Source organism: Hoplias malabaricus, chromosome Y, assembly GCF_029633855.1.
Source record: "Hoplias malabaricus isolate fHopMal1 chromosome Y, fHopMal1.hap1, whole genome shotgun sequence".
Taxonomy (NCBI): Eukaryota; Metazoa; Chordata; class Actinopteri; order Characiformes; family Erythrinidae; genus Hoplias; species Hoplias malabaricus.
The window spans coordinates 7365599-7383140 of record NC_089820.1 but is presented as its reverse complement, the minus strand read 5'-3'; the positions used below and the strand labels follow the sequence as shown (position 1 = coordinate 7383140).

The window sequence follows — 17542 nt, the reverse complement described above, 5'->3', positions numbered from 1 at the left end:
CATTATACATACATTACGCACACTATACACGCTTTATCTACAAAAACCAAAAAGGCCATTTGTTGTTAAAATGTCTTTAATGGTTTTTTGAACATGCATGCTGTTAACAATGGAATGTGATAAAACAGTATATCAGACCACTTTTCAAAAGATTTAGTAAAAAAGTGTAAGTAAAACACCATGTAAACACCATATATATTTTTGGATCAACTGGGCAAGAAAGTACTTAAAGGACTTTTAGAGATGACTTGAAATGTGATGTGATAAATGTAGAGGAAGAAGAGATGTGACTTGATATAAAAAAATGTCTAATTAAAAGCGAGTTTCAAGTGTCGAGGATCAGGTGTCTAATGAGAGCTTCAGCAGAGGCAGATATGACTGCAAAGTTAGTAATTAAACAAATTAGTCAGGACATCAGTGAATGTGATTGTGATTAATACATGAAAATAAAAAACTGAACCAACTTCCTAGAGAATTTTGAATAACTGGATAAAATGACCTTGTGGATTCCTTCGCAAAACCAAAAAAAATGGAAGTTAGACCAAAGCCTCTGATCTATGCTTTCTGTGTGTCACTTGTGTTTGGCTTCTACAGCAGGGTCGCTAATGTTATTAAATTATTTGGTACTTCACTGTCAGTGTCATCAGTGACACTGTGTCCTTTTTTTCACATAATTAGACACATTACACTGAATATACTAGGGTGGAAGAAAATAGAAATATGTAGCATCATTAGAGGATGAACGGTTAGAGGCAGGATTTACTTACATGTGTTACATTCTCAGATTGAGGCATCTCTTCTTTATAGAGGAAAGGCCTCAAACCCGAACTTTCATACATAGACATGGAGCGACTTTTCAGAGAGATGGGAGATGGATGAACTGAGGGATTAGTGGGTGAAACCTGAACCTTACACCTGAGAGAACTGTTCTCACTGTGGAGAGAGAGCAGCTGAAAGAGGGAAAGAGTGAGAGAAAGAGAAAAGCAGCAGAAAATGCAGCAATATAAAGCTAAATATAATGAAGAGAACTTGATAAAGATGTTAGATGTTGTTAAATGTTTGAAAATGCAGTAGAAAATTCACATAGCTAGCTGGCATTAATTAATACATCTCTCTACATATTTTGGTCTAAGCATTGTCCCAATTATTGAGAAATCACATGTTTGGTTCCCGATGCTGCCACAACCATCCATTACCAGAGTGACAGTAAAACATCCTCTCGCTCACTCTGGGTGTGTAGAATGGCCCTCCCTCTCCCCCATCGTTAAGCATGATGTATATTAGCTGGTATAACAGTATAGGCAGTTAGTGTTGAGCTTTGAAATGTTTCATGGCAGTTTACAAAGATGCAGTGGAAGAAGGAAGGAAGGAAGCTTGAGGATTAGCTGGAGGACAGGTGGACTAGGCAGAAACTAAAAATTCATGGAGCGCAAAAAAAAAAAAAAAAAGATGTTGTCATCTGTTTAATTATCTGATATTAACAAACTCATCATAGTGTACAGTGACCTCAACAAGGCACATTTCAAAATCCTCTTGCGTTTTATAGCTGCACATGAACAAAAAGTAAAATATGGACATGACAATCCATGCTGTAAAAAATAACAAACGGAGAGTATTTGCACAGTGCTTATAAAGCGAGTGTTAATACATGCATTAAAGACTGTTATAATATATCCTATCCAGCTAGAACAATTCTAATATTACAGTCAACAGTACCATCCATTAAGGTTTAGTATGCATTTTAGTTTAGTTAAGCAAATCTTATAAATTTACAAATCAATTCAAATTTTTTATTCTCATTTATTCATTATTTGTTGAGATTACAGCACCAGTCAAAGGTTTGAGCACAGCTGATTTTATTTTACAGTCCATTTCTGAACTTTACTGTAGGTTAAGATTAATATGGCTAAACTTACATTAGACTTTAATTACTTACATAAACCTACATATCATCGCTGTCCAATTAAAAACATGCATCTACATTACTACATCATTTTAGTTTACTACATCACAGTAACTGCCCTCCATGATGATGAACGGACCAATAGATATGCTCCAAAATCATCTGGAACTAAATATTTTCACCTTGACTTCCATTGAAATTAAGGTTTTTTTTCCTTCTCCTATAACGTTGCTATTTTGGGAGATGCACATTTTAACTGGACAGCGACAATGCACAAATTATAAAAGGTTATTATTTGAAATACAAGATTAAAATGTTTGGTTCCATTCACCACCACTGCACAGAAATTTCAGTACAGACATTTAAACCACTAAATTATGGAATATATATTTAAATCAGTGATCATTATCATTCTTTTGATAGGTGCTGTAGTTTAGATATCAAAATATTCCTGTGACAATGTGTAGAGTGCTACAAAGAGCCTGGAAAAGGCGATGGTGGTGACTCAGGATAAATCCATTCATGCAGTGGAGAAGAGAGGATCCATGAGAAATGTTTCCCAGCCTGCAATAGTTTGTGTGAGTGTATGCGTGTGTTAGTAATCTGGCCGGTGCTGGGGCTTGTAGGGTTCAAACCGACAGAATTCTGGAGCCACAGCATGGTTCTCTGAGGCTTCATGTTCGAATCTCCTGTACCTTTTTCTGCATGATCCGCAGCTCCTCATTCAGTGTGACGTTGGCCTTTATCAGCTCCTGGATTTTAGCCTCCGAGGCAGACAGGGCATTCTTCACCTCCAAAAATTCCTGCATTGTCACTGGGGTGTCTGACACATCTGAGTCCAGACTCTAAGCACACAGTCAGAGAATGTGTGAATTAAAGAAGAAATTATAATTGAAAACTGCTAATATATATATATATTTTTTTATTATTATTATATAATATTTTTATATATTATCATTATTATATTTTTTCCTTAAGGTGCAACTCCCATTAGATGAAGAATCAAATTAATTTAATGCTCCATAGAGTCATAAAATCATCCAGACCACATGTCATAATATGAAGAACAACCACTGAAGAAAATGACTTATTGCTACTTTAAAGATTGTAGTCTATTTTAAAGTGGAGGTATTGTCCAGCAGGTGGCGTCTGGAATCCTTCTTTACTCCTCAACAGACAGAAACTTTAATGCAGTTGTTCTTAAACTAATCTTGCGACTCCACAAAAAGACTAGTTACGTTTTTTTTTCCCCAGCCCACTGTCATGGCTAATGTCCCTCGCACATGAATCACACCATAGAACAGAAAGCAGAAGCTAAGATGCAACAATTTTAAACATTTATTTATAAGAAATAACGCAATGCAAAAAAAATAAAAATAAATAAAAGAAATCTATGTACGTGTCAGACATTCATACCATAAATGGGCTGCAGGCATATCAGAGCACCCAATCTGGGTTGAACACACACACTCTTATGTGCGTTTTAAGATGCCTCTTAATTTGACTGACTTGAAACTCTCATTTGACAGAACATCAAAGCAAAGCACACATTGTGGGTGATGCACTTCTGACCCGCCACGGAGCCCTTTCCCCCAGTTTTAGAACCGCTACTTTAAGGCATTGTTTCCATATCCTGTGATCATAAAAATTGGATTATTCAGCCCAGGGCATTATATCGAACTATGGAGAGTCTATGGGCAGATTCTGCATTTACCTTAGTCCTGTCTTTTTTCCCAGAATGCACCTCGAGGTCTGTGTCCTCATCTGACGCCACGCTGTCATAGTCGTGTTGATACGTGTCCTGACTGTCGCTCGCGTGACGACAACTCGCTCGTTTTACAACTGGTTCATCTGTGGAACAAAATAAAAATAAACATTACACTGTTGTGTTAGTTTAAACTAAAAAAAATAAGCAAAATGGAGTTTGCTCTGCTTTACTGCAACACCATCTTCTACTTGTCTGAAGTCCTTACACTAGATGTCGGAACCTTGATCTGAAGATTTGAAGGCAGCCTCATAAATATTAGTAGGGTTAGGTACTGATTTGTGATTAGTTCTGGCATTTAGTCTCGTTTCAAAGCTAATGGTTGGAATTTAATCACTCCACAGAACAATGCTGAGAACTGTAGATATACTGAGGACTATATGCACAGTGTATGTACAACTGGAAGTCTGTGTTCCTGTAGCTGAATTTACTCATCAATAAAAGTTGTCCACAAACTTTATTATATATTAAGATTTTACCTTTGGGACTCGGGGATGTGTTCCCTTGCTGACGTCGCATGGCGTCACTCAGAATGTCAATGATTAGAGTCCCAAACTCATGAGCATTAAATCTTGCAAGTTTTTGTCTTCCCTTAAATTGAAATAGAAAAAAGTATCAGAGTTTGAAACACTGTTAAAGCTTCATATTTTCAATAAAATCAGAAATGTTTGCGCTCATAATAAACAATGTCATAAACAGCAAACAGATGGAACATAATGAGCATCTGTGTTGTCACTCTTTTAAAATTAAAATATCTATTAATATATAACTAAAATTAGAAATATCTGGAAAAAACATTACAAAATAAAGTTTTTGTCATCTTTTTTTATTCAAGATGAAATGTCCACTACTTCAATTTGTTCCAGCACATCTATGGGGTTTTAAGTAATATATGAAAACCAAGCTAATAGTAGTAAGTAAGTCCAATTTATTCATTGTTATGATAAGTATGAAACATGATATTATGTTAGGAAAAACATTATGGTATGAAATATAATATTTAACAGAGAATTCTGTAACAACGTAACCCTTAAATGGATTAAGCGGTAAAGAAGATGGTGGTGGTGATAATGATGATGATGATGATTTTGTAAATACCCCCAGTTTTAAAAGCTGTTTGCACTTTTTACTCATTCATAAGACCCCAACACATTGTACCTGACAAATAGATAATAAAGTAATTTTGACTTCTAGGAATCTCATTTCTCTGCAACTTAAATATTTTACTGTGTCTTGGAAAGAAAGAAAGATTTTCTTCACTTCCTCATTGAAAGGTTCCATTAATATAAATATATACTTTTTCTCAGAAATGTACTTATAGCTGTTTTCAATGAGGTGAAGACATTTTTAAATCTACAAGATAACTCAGGCGAGGAGGAAATGGACACAAATACACCCTTTTTTTCAGTAGTGATCTCACTTCTACTTTTCTGATTCTTATCTTAGAGTGTCATGAAACAAACAGCATGTACAGTTCACCAGAGTGGAAATATGAACTAAAACTTTTAAAGAAGTGATACAACATACTTTAGTTCTTCTAAACTCATTTATCTTCATGGACTGAATGCCTCAGGGCAACAGAGGGAATGAGAATTATATTTTATTTCAGATCTGTTTGGTCATATCAAGATTGCAGGTAAATATTCTAGCTATTGTTTTGATTAGCTAAGCGCTAGAATACCCTACGTGTTTACCTGAAATAATAAAATGACCCAACAGAACTGAAATGAATTTAAATACAATTATAGTTTAATGCTGTCTAATGCTGCTCATGGAGTCAGCTCACCATGTATTGGCACACAGTAAAGTTTATACACTGAACACTAATATATTTCCCCACAGCTGAGGGAGATGTGTGGTTTTTTCATGTCAAGACTCGCCTGGTTTCGTGTGGAGGAGTATTCAGGGTTCACAGGAAGGAAAGGCACAAGAACAGCTTCGTTCATCAATGTGCTGTGGCTCTGAGTGGTCAGCCAAACTATGGAAAAACACAAACAAAAATGATGATAACACAGTGTTAGATATGGCTCTGTGAAAAAAAATAAACATTTGGGCACCTCTGCTTATATATAATGCTTTGGTTTTCAAAGTCAAAAGTGAACTCACCCTTTACAGAGAACACACTTGATTATGAAACTACATTTTTAATCATGGAAATAAAAATGTGCCACACCATGTGCACAGGTCATATTTCATATCGTAGTATTATCCTTAAATATGTAAAATTCAGCAGCAAATAACAATGACTGTGCCTACAATTTACTTCGGGGTGTCTACACTTTGGATATTTCAACATATTAAAGTATATATTACTGTGAGATAATAGACCTGATCTATATCGGTGTATTTATTTTAACCCATTACGATTTTAATAGGAATGTAATGATAATTTTTTCCCATGTGATTTATCATTAAATGTGTCATCAGATAGATTCATTTAATTAACGTGGGCTTACAGATATTTAAACAAAACTTTTAAAGTCTAGCTTGACTTTGAATTAAAGGGGATAATATTAACAAACTGTATATTAGCAACCAAGGTATATCAATATAAATCTTCCACCTATCAGAACATGTCTTTTTAAATTGTAAGAGAACATCATTTTAAGATACTTTCCCAAATACCTAAGACCTACTTTGTATGTTTTTTGCAAATTCTTTTACCTTGAATACTTCCAAAGAAAGTCAAAGGAATACTTAGGTATTATGTCTATCACCTTAGTGAGTTCAGCTGTTGATAAGCAGTAAATTCCTGAATTTTAACAGAATGAAATGGGTGCCTGGAGGCTGTTAAACACATCAGGACAAGTTACAAAAAAAAAAAAAAAAAAAAAAAAAAAAAAAAAAAAGCACTGGTAAAAACTCACCAGCATCTGTTTCTCTTCTGTCCACTTCATCGTAAACATCCATTGCCAGCTCCTCAAAAAGGTGATTACTGAGCTGTGACAATTTAAAAAAATAAACAGTAAAATGTTTTACTGACTCTTATTTGCCTCCAGAAGATAATGATAACAATGCATGACTGTGCAATAAAAGCAGTCCCCAAATATTGCTAGGACGTTGATAAATGTTTTTTATGGGATTACACCTTGTTGCTGCTAAGTAGTTATAATGCTAATGCAGGTGGTTGCTAAGGTGTTGGCTTGTGGTTGGTAAGCTATTTCAGACTGTTGCTTGTAACAGAAACATCTGCTGTTGTATAACGTGTGTTTGCTGGGCTTTTGCTAGGGGCTGCTGAAGTGTCTGTATTGTTGTGATGAGGGGTGGGTTGAGGACCTAGCTACAGAGTGGACTAACAATGTAATAATTATTAAAAATAAGGTTTAAAAATAGTTACTATGAATTCTGTTTTGACTTAAAAACAAATGATGTAATTAATATATTAATTGAGAACTCACAGATTGTAGTTTTCTTTTTGCGGCTTTAGCTACTTCGGTCAACTCTTGACCACTGGATAAAAAACGAAAAGAGAGCATTGTTAATGAATACCTTTCACTTCAAGCAAAAAGAGTGCAAAATTCCAGTGTGCACCAAAGAGAAATGAGGTGAGAAGGAAATGTGTCATAACCACTCATTATAAACACAAACATCAAAGAAATGAAGGTAAAGAAAAGCTTAGTCAGACAGGAACTGATACAGAACAGAAACACATTGTTCATCAGAACACACTCCAATAACATCATCACCTGTCTACCAGCTGCGGGATGATGAAATGTTGTCCATTCTTATGATCTAAAGATTAAAAATAAATAAATAAATATAATATGTTTGTAAGGCTTTTTATTTGTTTTTATTAATGTTCTATATATCATTACAGGCTAATTGTATACGAAACTGTACATCATACAGAACCGACTATGACAATATCAACAGATTACCTGGTCTCCGTCCACAAAGGTAAAAGGCCAGTCTGTCGGTCAATTCATACTGGATCTCCACCAGACGATCAGCCAGCTCCATGTGACCTGCCTGTCTGAGAAAAAAAAACACTATGGTTTTACCATAGCTTCTTTTGTAAGCAATCCCACTTTGCTGAGTACTGATTGAAATAGTGGGTCAGCTGAGGGTGGGGGAAGATTTGGTTGGTGGTCCTCGGGGGTGGGGACATCTTGAGACAGGAGTGGAGGGTTTGGGGCTGTTATATAACTGGGTTAAAACTCAATCGCACACTCACGCAGTCACACTTTACAAAGTGCTAAACAACAGGGTATTACCCTTCAATGTATGATTGTGTTTACGTTCCCCAAACTCACAGACTGAGTAAAGGCAGGTGTTACTTCAGTGACTAGTTGCTGTGGTACCTGGCGTACTGGATGGGTGTGTTTCCATTGGCGTCTGGAGCTCCGGGGTCAGCTCCATAAACAGAGAGCAGCTCAACCTGAGACACCTGCCCTGATTTAGCCGCCACATGCAGCGGAGTGGTGCCTTTTTCCTGATCAAACAGAGAGTTAGAATGAATGAGTAATGTATGGCTCCCACAGACAAGTTATACATGTCTTTTAAAGAGTTAAAATATTGTAAGACTTTACTGGGTGAAAGAAGTTGGCCTGTGCACCGAGGGACAGTAACCGCAGACACGTCTCCAAATTCCCTGTCCGCACACTCGAGTGGAGTTGCTGAAGATTCAAACAATTTATTAATGTTTTAATTATGTTTTTATAACCAATATTCTCTCCATTTGCACCCCTTAGTGCACTATGTTACAGAAAGACCAACACAATATGTAATTCTGTTGTGTTAGCTAAGAGACAAATTTATCTGAATATTTTTCAATTATCAAGTTCCATATACAATTAAGAAGACACAAACAGGTTCACTGAGAATTTTACTCTGTTTCTAGAAAAGTAAATAGCTTTCTCACCTTACTCAGGTCCTTTGCTGTAAAACTGTCTTCATCACGACACGGCATTCGATGGATGAAAGCCAGCATCTGATATTTGGCTCTTATGAATTCTGCCTTGTTCGGGCTGTGAAGGAGAAAAGGAAACATCACACACACATACACAATTATGATAGATTCTGGAGAACACCTAGTGGCCATTTCACTGGCAAAGCAAAACAGACTAACCCATTGTTGGTTTAACTATTCTAAGCTGTTCTGGTGCTACATTGGCTGGTTGATACGCACATCACTGTCTAAAATACAACATATTTCTTGTGTCCTAACAAACCTAGCATGATCAAAACAACAACTTTTCAGTGAAAAGATAAATTACCTTCTATATATTTGGTGCAGTTACACTGTGCAAAGTTTCATGAGGCAATTTGGACCAATTCTTTTTAAGAATTCTCTTGTTTATCCTGAAATTTGCACACAATGTAAAGGGCAACTGGAATTTCTAAAATGATGCTAAAAAACTATATAGTCTACAAAAATGAAAATAGAAGGTTTTCTGTCCAACACACCATCTTTAAAAGCACAGCATAATGCCTTAATTCTGGTGGTGATTTACTTGCTCTCTTATGCTGGTACTAAGCCTATTAGTCTTTCCGACTCTAAATCACTCACTGAAGTTTATCCTGAGGACCTGTCTTCCTCCTACCGCTGGCCAGGGAGGCTGATTCCTGCAGAGTGTGCTCCCAGATTGAGTTTGATCCGTTATTGTACAATGTCTGCACCATCTGTGGAGGACAGTAACAGAGTTTCATATATATTGGCATATATACAGTGACATGTAAAGTGAGTCTGGGTGACAAATAAACAAAAATTCTGCAAATTAATAAAAATTAGTCTGGGCCAGAGAATTGTTAGTTACAGTGTATTTTTGTGTTTTTGTGTGTGTGTGTGTGTGTCTCTGTGCATAAATTCAATACATTACAAACTTTAGAATTAGATTAAAAAACATACACACAAGTCTCAGTCCACTTACTGCACACACATATATAAGATATAACAATACTTTAATAATCTGACAGAGATATACAGGGGTTGGACAATGAAACTGAAACACCTGGTTCCTTTTGCGGCCAATACAGCGTCAATTCGTCTTGGGAATGACATATACAAGTCCTGCACAGTGGTCAGAGGGATTTAAAGACCATTCTTCTTGCAGGATAGTGGCCAGGTCTCTACGTGATGCTGGTGGAGGAAAACGTTTCCTGACTCGCTCCTCCAAAACACCCCACAGTGGCTCAATAATATTTAGATCTGGTGACTGTGCAGGCCATGGGAGATGTTCAACTTCACTTTCATGTTCATCAAACCAATCTTTCACCAGTCTTGCTGTGTGTTTTGGTGCATTGTCGTCCTGATACACGGCACTGCCTTCAGGATACAATGTTTGAACCATTGGATGCACATGGTCTTACTGGTGCAATGTGCAGTTAATGAAGATTGGCCACCAGGCTGCTCCAATTTAGCCAAGAAACCTCCCACACTACAATGACAGATGTTTCAGTTTCATTGTCCAATCCCTGTATGTCTGCTGCCAGTAATCATGTAGCATGGTGCATTTAATGTTTGTGGTGTTTCTAACCTGTAGCTGTGTTGGGGGCCAGCTGGTGTGTACAAGGTGTCGTATTTGTGAGCTGTGGCGTCCGAGACTGCGATGCACGCTACAGCACTGATCACAGATCAAGACAGCTCTGTTTACTGATGCCCAGTGAGGGTCTGAAACAAAAAACAAACAAAATATAAACCCTGTCATAAACAAACAAAATACACTAATCACAGATTAGCACAACTCTATTCATAGATCCAGTAAGATTCTGATTAAACAAAGTAGATAAGACCCAAACAAAACACGACCTGATCCACAATAAATAATTCCTCAATAAAATATTAAATATTTTTACAAAGGCTAAATAAGTAAACAATAAGTATATTGATATGAGTTTGCCATCTGCAATGAATGAACCACAAGAATGGAAATTGTCTTATATGCGTGAGGCATTAAACAGCACCCCCTTGTGGAGCAATTCCTCTACATGAGTAATTATATAACGGTAAATCCCATTTCTTAATTTTACCCCTACCCCTTGTTTTCAAATGTTTCTTGTCCCTTGGAACTGAGTTACAGGGCATAGTGTTTAAAATCTTCCGCTACTAAATGGGACAACCCTTCAACAGCCTGATATGTCATCAGAACACAAAAAAGCAGCACTTCATTGGCACGCTGTTGCAGGTCTGGAGCGATATCAGAGTTTCTGGATATTGACGTTGTTCAATTCAAGGCTTCATGCCATCCTTCCACAATCATATATTATCACACACTCCTAAGTCTCTGTGGTATGAAGCTGAATTCAGCTGCTTATTCTGTGTATATTCATTCTAAGCTTCCATTTCCACATAAAATTATGCAGTAGTCACAGACGCTAGAACGTAATTGAGTCGCCATTTAAGGTGGAACTGGAAATTTGGAGATATTTTATGCTTGTTATTAAATCAAGAGATAAAATGCATTTAATCCACATTAAACTAAGATAGTACAGTGGTTATCATAGTGTATTAAAGGAGAAAATACTGATATTTATGATATATATCGGTTGCTTGAGTCCAGTGGCGGATGCTGGTCTTTCAAGGAGGGGAAGCTCAATTTCGGCCTACATCATAAAATGTGTCGGTTTATTTATACGTAAATTCTACCCTCCGTTCCTTTTCAAGAAAATGATCTGTGACCCTGTCGTACCAACAAGGCGTCTTTTCCAGGGACTAGTGTCCTCTCAATGACCAGCAGAGCTAGGCTGCTTAAACGGCCTTGGCCCATGTGAAGTGTGTCCGCCTGTGAGTGCTTTGTGGCGGTGGACAGAAACTGAGATAGAAGTCAGAAAAAGTGATAGAAGTCAGTCTCCAAACACAAGCAGCTACAAAAAAAACACCAGAAATAGATGGTGTCGCTAGTCGTTTTTAACAAATAAAATGTCGCTAAGAGGATTAAGAAAGTCTCCGGTTCAACTCAGAACAGAATGAAAATTTAATGCTCCCACGGATCTTTACACCAAAGGATCGCTGATTCGCTCATTTCGCTGTCAATCAAAAAGGGATTCAGCCTCAGACAGATCATCCAATCATCATGCAGAAGCTGAACGTCCGGGCCAGCCGAGGCCAGCCCACTGCCCCATAGACCCCCAGAGACGCTGAGCGTCCGATGGGCGAGACAAAGCCCAGCATTTATCCAATGACTCGTCTCGTTTCGCTGCACTTCGCTGCTTCGCTATTGAACTCTGTTTAAAGCACTCTGAAGCTGCGGGAATGATTGAGAGGAAAGCCGCGTCTTTACCAGTGATAAGAAGCTGATTCTGAACAAAAGTTGAGTGCGTTGTAGTGCATATTTATTCAATGACATGTACACACAACAGTATATATTTGATCACTTATTTTTTGACATTTTAGGGGAAGCTGAGCTTCCCTTGCAGTCTTAGAGCAATCGCCTCTGCTTGAGTCGCTCTTGCCGCTGATTCACAAGGCATTCATAGCCCTTCATCTGAACAATATCTTTAAAAAATCTCAGTTTCAAGTGGTATATAGCCCTCTCCCCTCGAGCTTAACCTAAGAAATAGCACCCCCTCTGGCACAATTCCTAACTGTGATTGAATGAGTATGTATCTGAGTGAGTGATTAGTGAGTGAGTGACAACCCAATGAGGTGCTTTGCATCGCAAACAGAGTGAGCTCTGAGCAGTATCAGACAATGATCTATATCCATTAGACTTATTGAGAATATTGACTCATTCAAAGAACTCACACAAGCACTTCTGAGAAATCAATACTCCAGATTTAGAAGACTCTCAGACCAAACGGTTCATTAAAGAACGCTAGAGTTTAAAATTGCACTGTTCACATTTTGGCTATTTAAATATATATAATGTATTATAAACATATTTATAACATTCATATTTTTCTAATATAGTATTAATATTATAATGTCCTTCTTGGTTCAATACTCACTGTCCATTACTTACAGACATTTGTACATTTGTTGTATACTTTCTTAGCTCCCTGTCACCCTGATCTTCAATAATCAGGACCTCCAAAGAACTACAGAGCAGATATTATTTGGGAGATAGAATATTGTCAGCACTGCAGTCAATTTAGTTTGTGTTGTGCTGGTATGAGTGGATCAGATAAAGCAGTGCTGCTGGAGTTAAAATCCTCAGTGACACTATTGTAGTCCACGAACTACAGCAACTACATCAGCATCATTCTTCTGACATGGCTAAATGAGCTTGTTCTTTCAACAACCAGCTTAAAAAGGAATATAAATTCCTCTGAAAACATCATATCAGATAACAGCATTAAAGGTGTGGAGCAAAACAAACCTGAAATATTCCTCAACCCTGACCCCCTGGCTGTTACACATGAATCCAGCACCTCCAGCTAACTGTGAGAAGAAAACGAGCTAATGTGTTGAATACATTTTATAAATTTATTGTGTAAAATGCCCTATGTAAAATCAATAGTTTTAAAGTTGTTCATTTTTAAACGTCTTTAATGGTGTTTACAAATTTTTCATAGTTTGTCATTTTAAACCATACATAGAGGAAAACTGAGGCAAGATTACAAGACCAAGGGGGAGTCTCTGTGTAGTAGGCATAACGAGGGGAAAGCAAGAGACCAGAGTGTCCACTTTAAACAACCACGCACTGAACCATTCTCTGTGTATAAATCTGAATAACAGGTTTTGTGAGTCAAGTGACTGTAGTGAACACAGTGCATTCCCCAGTGTGCCCTTCTGAACATTCCCACTACTTCGTGTCCGATTCTTGGATTTCTGGGTTTTTGTATTTTGTGTCTATTGTATCTTCAATTTTACTGTTAATGTATTAGGTTTTGTGTCTTGGATCTTTGTGCTTTGCTTTTGGTGTTTGTACTTTGTTTCTCTTTTTGGCTTCCATTCTGTACCATGTACTATTCGATCAATTAGACATTTATGCAATTAGACATTTTGACATTTATGCAAGTTAAATATTCTCAGACATGCCCTTCCCATATGTAAACAAAAAAAAAAAATAAACAAATTAATTAAAACACACACAGTACAAACTGACTATTTGTAAATACTATTTGCATTTATTTGCTCATTTTTACAGCATCACTGTGCAATTTGGATGAATGTTAACGTGATTTTTGTGAAGCGAGACCTAAACAAAAACCGCCAAATGAATTTACTTGTTACTTTCATTTAGAGTAAAAAAGAGGAAGTGGCCCTGAGCAGTTCCTTCTATGGCATAAAATGTTTCAGGCTGTTTCTCAAAACACTTTTACACACACACTGCGCTGAGCAGACGAACTTCCTCTTCTATAGATTAGAAATCAAGCCACATCTCTCTCTCTCTTTCTCACACACACACACACACACACACACACACACACACACACAAAACAGTAACAATGTGCAGCTGAACTTCACCGGCAGGTGAAAGTAAGGAAACTGTGTTGAACAAAAGCACTGGCTGGGGGGGTGATACCCTCTCAGATTTCAGAAAACTAATACCCCACACCATAGACTTAAATTACATTGGGGACACTGGGCACATGTATCCACCTCTTTCTGAAATGACTGATTTTGTCCATGCCACTTTTGTAACTGAGTAAGATATGTTCCAAATAACATGCTCTAATAACACAAAAACAGCTATGATACTCTTTTTGAAGACACATCATTGCCTGGTGCTTGTGGTGTCTTTGCTAGCAAGTTTTTTGTTTACTTGTTTTCAGGGGTTTAAATGTAGGGGCCTGGGGGAGTCCTGGGGTCATAAGAACAAAGGAACCCCCCTACCCCATGATGGAATAAAGTTTGAATAAACTATGAAGGGTCTGCTTATTTCTGTTCATTAATTTAAGGATTTTATGACAAAACAAAATATGACCTTCCTTTCCACATTTTCATCATCCTTGTTAAATTCCTACTTCTGGATGTACAGCAAACATGCCCTGGCCAGGTGATAAATATGTGATGTACACTCTTTTCTGCTATGATCAAGTAAGAAATTTCAATGCCCCTGTCCTCCTCATTTTATTTTGACTTGATAAAGCTGTTCAACTGTGATGTAGTTTACAGGCTTGCTAGCATGCTAGGCAAATTTAGCTAGCCACAATACGTTCACTTATAACTATTCCTGTATGTAATTACATGGATATGTTTAATGTAGTAACAGTAAAGCCTCCGTTTTTATTTTTGCTTCGTGGCTTGACATTATCTTACACAGAAAATTCAATAGTGTTGAATCAACACTTTTAGTGTTAAATTAACACTGTTAGTGTAATAATTTAACACTCTCAGTGTTAAGGTCACACTAAAAGTGTTGATTTAACACGGGAGAATTTGCTGTGTAGCTGTTAATATTTTGTTAGCAGTAGCTAGCAGTGCTTAGGCAAAGCATTTTAAAGCCCCTAATCATTCATTCATTGTCTGTAACTGCTAATCCAGTTCAGGGTCGTTGTGGGTCCAAAGCCTACCTGGAATCACTGGCGCAAGGCCCCCTGGAGGGGGTGCCAGTCCTTCACAGGGCAACACACACACACACACACACACACGTGTTTTTGAACCGTGGGAGGAAACCAGAGCACCCGGCATAAACCCATGCAGACACGTGTTTATCTTAAAATGCTATTTGGGGAATCAGTGTTGATATGAAATAGTAAATGTCTTTGCAGAAAATTAATAAATAAATAAGGGAGAGGAGAAAACACATTGTGAATGTGAAATACAAGTCAATGTTGTGTTGTTTCTTGCAGTATTCAGTAGAAAAGTAAGAGGAATGATGTCCAAAACAATATCTAAACTTATTATCAGAACAGCACAGGAAAGCAGACCCCTGACCATCTGCAGCACACAGTTTAGTTCTGCCCCACTTCTTCAGCAGCACTGACAAATATGTTCTGTTTATATTGTGTATCAAGTGCTAAATTTATGACAAATTTGTTACTGGCCACAACACAGACCTTCCATCAGGGGAACCCTGAGACCTTTGCCACAAATCAAACCCGTTGTTTTCTTTTCTTTTTTTTTCCCCCTTTTTGGCTGCAACACCATTTTGAAACTGTGGAAAAATAACAGTCTCATATCGGTCATGTTCATGCCAGCAATGCAAAGAAATGTAACACTTTCAGGTGAAAGTGTAATTTACAACAAAACTAGTAACATAATCAGGCAAATCATGCAATGCTTCACTTGGCAAGCAAGTTGTTATTTAAGCTTTACTCCTTTGGTTACACTGTAATGTGATGCGGGCAGTGATGCTGTAAGGTGCATGTTTTGGTGGTCAGCAGAGTTTTTACCTAAACTGATATTTGTCAGCAACAAACAAATTAGACTAAAAAGGCTTAGTTGAGAATATGGAAAATGATGGATTTTGTCCATAACATTATTTGGTGGTCAAAATATTTATTAAAATTTGAACTTTCTATTTTTGCCTTTTCTGCTTTCCATTTTGTATAAAAATATGGATCTTCTTCTTTCCAAAAGTTTAGCACAAGGCTTTTATAGCACTGTTTGACTTGGCATTTAATCCATGTTCTTGCTACATTTGGGAGGAGAAACAGATTTGCATTTCTGGTGCATCTTTCTAAAAGTGTTTCCTGTTCAAGCTGCCTCTGTTCATTTAGAGATAATAAACACATACTACTGGTATTACATGAAACAAAACATTTTGTACAACATATATATTTTAAATCATAGTGCTCATATGTCTTGTACTCTTCAGTGCCGACAGGCTTGATGAAATTGGTAGTAAAACTGTTTGTGAAACTCTTCTGATCTATCGCAGCCCTAGTATTTTTTTCCAGTAAACGTACATCCCAGAGGATTTGATTTTTAAAGGAAATTTGTGTGTCAGCTGAATATAATCCAACACCTGGTCTGCATACTTGTTCCCAGGACTTTTATAAGCACTGTCACACCCCTTCCCAACACACACACACACACACACACACACACTGGAGACTCTTGAGCCCATGATGCATGTGTCTGCACAGCCAGGAGAGAATAAGAAGAATGTCTAGGGTTTTATTTTAAGCTTCATATCTACAACCACACCATATGCCCACCACACACACAAACACACACACATGCATGCCATCCTCTAACACAGTTATGATCTCATATTCTCAAAGAACACACAGAGTGTAGCCTTGCCCACTGTGCTGCTACTTGTCAGGACACATGTATACTTTAGATATAGAAAAGCACGTAATAAATTGGGATGCTCTGCAGCAGGTCACAGGTGTTGGCTCCATCCAATGCACCTACTCTGAGTAGGATTGAAAGATAAGTCATTTTTAAGTGTACAGAGCTGTGACTTTTATTATAGCTTACATTATTAAGAACAATGTGTAAACTCAAATACTGTGATACATGACAACAACCATAACTAAATGGCAGTCAGAATTAAGGCCAGACATTCTTGGTCGCCGTGGTTTATAAAACTGACCTGCACTTTAATTTATCAAAAATCATTACAGTTTAAACCGCAGTCACAATATTGGCCATAACAATATGCAATTAGTTATTTAACACAACTCATTCATCCCTAACTATCTTTTATGATTTGTGATCTACATCCGGGCATGTGGTGGAACTGCATCAAATCCCCACAGCAAAGTACCTCCACATCTCGTGTAAAATCCTGCCAGACGACTAGAAGCTGTTACTGCAGCAAAGATAGATCCTTCAGTTTAGAAGAAATGCTGGATGAGAAAAACCTTTTGGACACGTAGTGCAATGTGCTTTTGCTCAGGGACAAAAAAAAGTGCACAACGTCATCGCACTCCATTTGAGTTACACGAGACATTCAATACTGACAGTGGAGAGCCACAGGGGGTCTGGGAAGATGGACAAGTGTGTGACAGATGATGCGACGAAAGAGCAACTGTTTGTCTGAACCGGCTGCTGAATGAGAGGCAAAGTCACTTCCTTCGACATACAGGAAGTGTCC

The 17542-nt window shown here is 37.5% G+C and overlaps 1 protein-coding gene across 1 annotated transcript in view; it reads right to left on the bottom strand.

Annotated features, from left to right (window-relative positions):
- LOC136678130 (ARF GTPase-activating protein GIT2-like) overlaps nt 1-17542 on the bottom strand; it is a 28421-nt gene that overhangs the window by 5891 nt on the left and 4988 nt on the right. Inside the window, exons 2-14 of the mRNA XM_066656001.1 lie at nt 10145-10278; nt 9178-9290; nt 8530-8635; nt 8198-8284; nt 7970-8100; nt 7547-7641; nt 7355-7400; nt 7067-7118; nt 6536-6608; nt 5549-5646; nt 4148-4259; nt 3618-3754; nt 2599-2748 (exon numbers count right to left, since the gene is read on the bottom strand). Coding sequence (XP_066512098.1) covers nt 2599-2748; nt 3618-3754; nt 4148-4259; nt 5549-5646; nt 6536-6608; nt 7067-7118; nt 7355-7400; nt 7547-7641; nt 7970-8100; nt 8198-8284; nt 8530-8635; nt 9178-9290; nt 10145-10278 — 1334 coding nt within the window. The remainder of the gene's footprint in view (nt 1-2598; nt 2749-3617; nt 3755-4147; nt 4260-5548; nt 5647-6535; nt 6609-7066; nt 7119-7354; nt 7401-7546; nt 7642-7969; nt 8101-8197; nt 8285-8529; nt 8636-9177; nt 9291-10144; nt 10279-17542) is intronic.